This window comes from Apium graveolens, chromosome 2, assembly GCF_009905375.1.
Source record: "Apium graveolens cultivar Ventura chromosome 2, ASM990537v1, whole genome shotgun sequence".
NCBI lineage: Eukaryota > Viridiplantae > Streptophyta > Magnoliopsida > Apiales > Apiaceae > Apium > Apium graveolens.
Window position 1 is genome coordinate 8,473,755 of NC_133648.1, and position 4,905 is coordinate 8,478,659.

Consider the following 4,905-nt stretch of genomic DNA (forward strand, 5'->3'; position numbering starts at 1 on the left):
AGTTATTCGTTGCCTTTCGTTTTGACCTGCTTTCGTAATTTATACTTTGGCCGGCGGCCACATTGACAAATGACTACGAATTTAATATTTTTGAAAATAAAATATTCATCCACTTTGTCGGCCAATAATGATAAGGGTGGAAGTGCGTGTTTGGGAAATCTATTAAGTGGGTTTATTAACTTATAAGCCCGCAACAACTCATCGATAGTGTTTGTACACCCAATTTATAAGTTAAATTTAAAACTTATAAACTGATAAGTTAAATGTTAGCAATGACATACTATTTTTCAATTTATTTTGATTTTTTGTTTTGTTTATTAACTTTAGTTTTTAAAATATTTTTTTAAATGTTAAAGATAATTATATTTAAAAATTATGTATTTTAATTTATTTAAATAAAAAAAAATCTGACTTATAAGTTAAATTAGTCAAACAGTATTTATCAACTTATCACTTATCAGTCGGACACTATTACTGGTCTGCATTGTTTAACTGAAACAGGTTCCATTTGGCTCCACTTAAATTTATCGGTGCTCCGTCCGAGCGGGAGAAGTAATGAAAAAAACTACGAAAAATACAGAAATAATTGCAAATAAATTTGAGAAAAAAGGATAGAATTATAAAAGAAAAGATGATGAGAAACACCGAAAACGATATAAAAATTATGTAGTTGCGTATTAGATTGAGCTTTTTTGAAAAATATCTAAGCCTATTTTTTTTGCAAAAATATTGTTATTTTTTAAAAATAATTATAAAAATACTTTTTAATTTGCAAAAATGCTATTTTTAATTTTTTTTTTGAGAAATTAAAAATATTTGACGAGTTTCTGCAACTACATGCAACCTCAAATACAATCAAAATAAATTTATTCAACTAGTTGCATATATGCTTGATTTTGGTTGATTCCGTATTTTTAAAAAAAATTCAGAAAATCGGAAAAAAAATAAAAAATATAAGTATTTTTGATAATTTCTCTTTTAGATTTAAGATTGAAATATTGAAATTTAAAACTTAATATTGAAGTTTTATCTAAGTTCTGCATAAATTAATTTGAAATTAGTTACATAATAACAAGCTCGAGATTCAACTTGTCGTATTCGTTTAAATTAGTACAAAAAGCGAGTTGAGTTTAAATTGCTCATTGTTTAAATACGTAATAATATTTTGACGTAGTTTGAACTGCTCGTTACTCGAAAACATCTCAAAATCTTCTCAATACAACAAATGAACATTTTATGCAATTTCACAAAGAAATATAAATTACTTTGGTTCTCAAAAAACAAGTAAAAAATGTAAGGGACTACATTATTTGCATTTTGCAAGAAAAAAAGAAGAAAAACCCCATTTAATTGAGAGAAATATGTACTCCTTCTGTTTTTATGACGTTTGACTTTTTAACACATATGTTTAGGAGGTTTGATCATATAGTTAAAATATTTTTTTTCAATTTTTTTTGTTAATAAAAGTTTTTATCTCATAATTTTATTCAAAAAAAGAATTTCCTAAAAATAATAATTTTAGTTATGTGGCCTAAATATGTTTACCAAAAAGTCCGTATGTTAAAAATCAGAGGGAGTAATTTACAAGATGATGGTGAATAATTTCAACCAAATCCACATATCTTTGGCTCCAACTTTAGCAGATACAACATACAACAACACAATATATTCTTTACTTGATTTTTTCCCCATAGGAAAATCAGATCATCTCCACAAAGCATCTTTTTTGCGTTGACCTCTGAGTTCCCACTTGATCATAAACTAATCTCTTCTTGGACGGCCGTGATTGAATGTTACAGTCATAAGGATGTTAAGAGGCCTAATTAAGTGTGATTAAGATGATTCAAGAACTAAAGAAGCTGGTGTATCATGAAGAGATTGAGAATGATTATGATCCCCTTCATATGTGACTACCAACATTGCTGGATCATCTAATGCCCTCTCTACATGCTTTCTTGCTGGACATCCTCTCACACTGCTGCACTTGTAATATCCCCTGCATTTTCATTCGAAACTCGTCAATCTCTCGTTCGAGTTATAATAAAATACGGGACAAAGAATCCGACTCTCTAAATGATACAGGTCGAGTTATAATGAAACACGAGACAACCAACTCGGAATCCCCGACTCTCTAATTGATGCAGTTCGAGTTATAATTTGAGTTATAATGAAACACGAGACAACCAACTCCGACTGCAATTGATACAATTGTGTACACAAATTTTAACAAAAAATACATTACGATTACGCATAACAAACAAATCCTGTAACACGATACGAAATTAACACATTTCCGAACACGAACTCGATATTAAAATCACTAATTTGAGGACTAAGAAATGGTCAAACCTGGGATGAGGAGAGCCTTTGATAGGTTTTTGACCATACTTTCTCCAGGAAAAATCATCAGGAGGAATATCAGACATCTTCAAACTTATAGCCGGCACTCTCACCACCTTCTTCATCTTTGATTTCCTACTGTTACATCACAACACATTCACCAAATAAGTCACAAACATAACACAAAATTAATCAAACAATTATTTAACAGCTAAAAAATCGAAAAATTTACCTTTTCTTGGGACAATGGCATCTCCCAGAAGAGCCAGAGCATCTAGCTGCAGAATTATCCATAGAACTACTGCACTTGCGCTTAAACGAAGACGTCGAAACAGGCGGCCTACTACCCGATGACAAATTCGTAATCTGAAACCCCGATCCATCGGTATCTCCGGTCAATGACGACATAAAAGATTTAGTACTCGATGGCAAAGAAGTAGCAATCGAACCAAAGTTAATCGTATTAGTAACATGTTCCTTTTTTTCGAAACTAACATTTTTAACAGCCTGATTATTAACAGCAGGCGCAACTAAAACACGCTGAACAGGAACAGGATTACAAACAATTTCATTTTTGGCCTTCATTATTTGTGCCTGAACTACTGGACCTCTGCGAAAACGAGCATGTCCAGTACGCGATTTATCGAGTAACGAAATAAATGTTTTAAATTTATGGACAGCGATATCGGTCACGGCCCGATAATCCGTCACGTTAGTTTCATGCGAAGTTGATGAAGAAGAGGAGGAAGAATTATTTGCGTAGTGTTGAGATGAGTGGGAGATCATTCTGATGAGATTATCGACGCTTTCGAGCCCTGCTAGAGCTGCTTCTTGCACGGAACTGTGTTCGAGTTTGGCACCGAAATTGTATGCGTTGTTAGTCATGAGTTCAACTGTCATGTTCAGAAATGAAACAAGAGCGTATGAATTGGTTTGTTATAGAGAGAAATGTGTGTGTTTGAGAGTCAAGTCGGATGAATGAAGTTTGTTTTAAGTATTGGGAAGCTTGGAGATTATATATTGTTTGTACAACGAATTTAAGCCGGCGACTTTCTTAACGTGTTCATTGACTAAACTATTTATATTGAGTAAACTATTTATTTTTCATGTTATTATCTGATTATTATTTTCTTTTCTTTTTTTGTGACATTATAGGGCAACACTAAAATATAAAAGTTTAGATACGAATAAGGTAAACAATCAATTGTTTGACATTTACATCACGTTTGATTTTGCTGCACACACTTTTAAATTCTTTGACAGCATAGTTAAAAATGTAATTTTTTATTTTTTTTAAATAAAAATATATAACTAAAATTTTAATTTATAAAAAGAAAAATTTTAAAAATTATTATTTTAGTTATGCGTTCAAACGACAGATAAATAAAAATAGAGGGAGTCCCATTTCGTGGCTATGTTATTTTAAGATTTGTCCTAAATTGTTTAATATATTTTTTATTCTTTTGCTTCATAAACAAATCGTCAAAATTTTATCCATATTTCTTCAAATTAAATAAAGACCAAAATATATGTAGATTACATTCGATCGATGTTAGTACAATTGACGTTTACAAACTACTATCGAGCTCCTCCAGTAATGTTTTCGAGAGATTTTTTCCCCGTGTTAAATGCAAATTTATAGAGACTTCATATTTTAAAAATTATCTTTTGTTAAAAATATAAAATTGACTTAAAAAAGAGTTTATATTAATGCATTTATTATAATGGGTAAAAGTGAAAATAGACTATTATTATGAAACGGACTGAATAATTATACTTATATATATTTTACTCCATTTCTTAATATTTTTCTTTACATGTTCAAGTTTTTAAAACGTAATTTTTTTAATTATCTTAGTAATCTTAGTACCATTTAAAAATTTATTCACAGTCTGTTCCCTCTTTTGCCTTTTTTTAACCTTCCACTCCTACCCAAATGTTAAGAATCGATGCAACAAAAATTAACTAACTTGCTACATTATTTAGCATATTAAAGAAACATTATTTTGTTAATAAATTCACGTGAGTAATTACTTATAAGAAAAAAGAAAAAAAGGTAATAATAATTATTAAATTACCGGGTGAGGGAGTAACGACGAAAGAGAAAGAAGGAAATAGACAGAAAGTCAAACAATAAATAATGTAACGTCAGGTTTACTTTAAATGAATGGTTAGTGTTGGGCCGCGGAGTTGACCTTTTAACAGCTTTTAAGTTGGAAGGTAATGCTTGTAGGACCCACACTGCTTTATGTTCCCGGTAACCGGCTACCGGGTGCTTCAAAGTGACTAACTTAGATTAATACTTTGTGTGTTTTTTAATATATGACATTTAATTTTTTAACACACATATTTAGAAGGGTTGATATTATTATTTTTAAGAAATCTGTTTTTTGAATAAAAATATGAGATCAAAATTTTTATTCACAAAAAAAAAATTAACTATATAATCAAACCTTCTAAACGTGTGTATCACTGATGTGTAAAATTGTAATACCGCAAGTGCACGGTGTCTATTGTTAGCAGAAACTAGCAAGTACGGGTCGAGTCCACAAGGAGACAAGTCTC

The 4,905-nt window shown here is 30.4% G+C and overlaps 1 protein-coding gene across 1 annotated transcript; it reads right to left on the reverse strand.

Moving 5' to 3' along the window:
- Window positions 1-1,538: 1,538 nt before the first annotated feature.
- On the reverse strand, window positions 1,539-3,340 carry LOC141706862 (putative WRKY transcription factor 15). Its single transcript, XM_074509734.1, has 3 exons — window positions 2,573-3,340; window positions 2,350-2,478; window positions 1,539-1,996 (listed from the first exon to the last, which is right to left on the reverse strand). Exons 1-3 carry the CDS (start codon window positions 3,238-3,240, stop codon window positions 1,834-1,836), a joined length of 960 nt encoding a protein of 319 aa, XP_074365835.1. The 5' UTR covers window positions 3,241-3,340; the 3' UTR covers window positions 1,539-1,833.
- Between the last annotated feature and the right edge of the window lie 1,565 nt (window positions 3,341-4,905).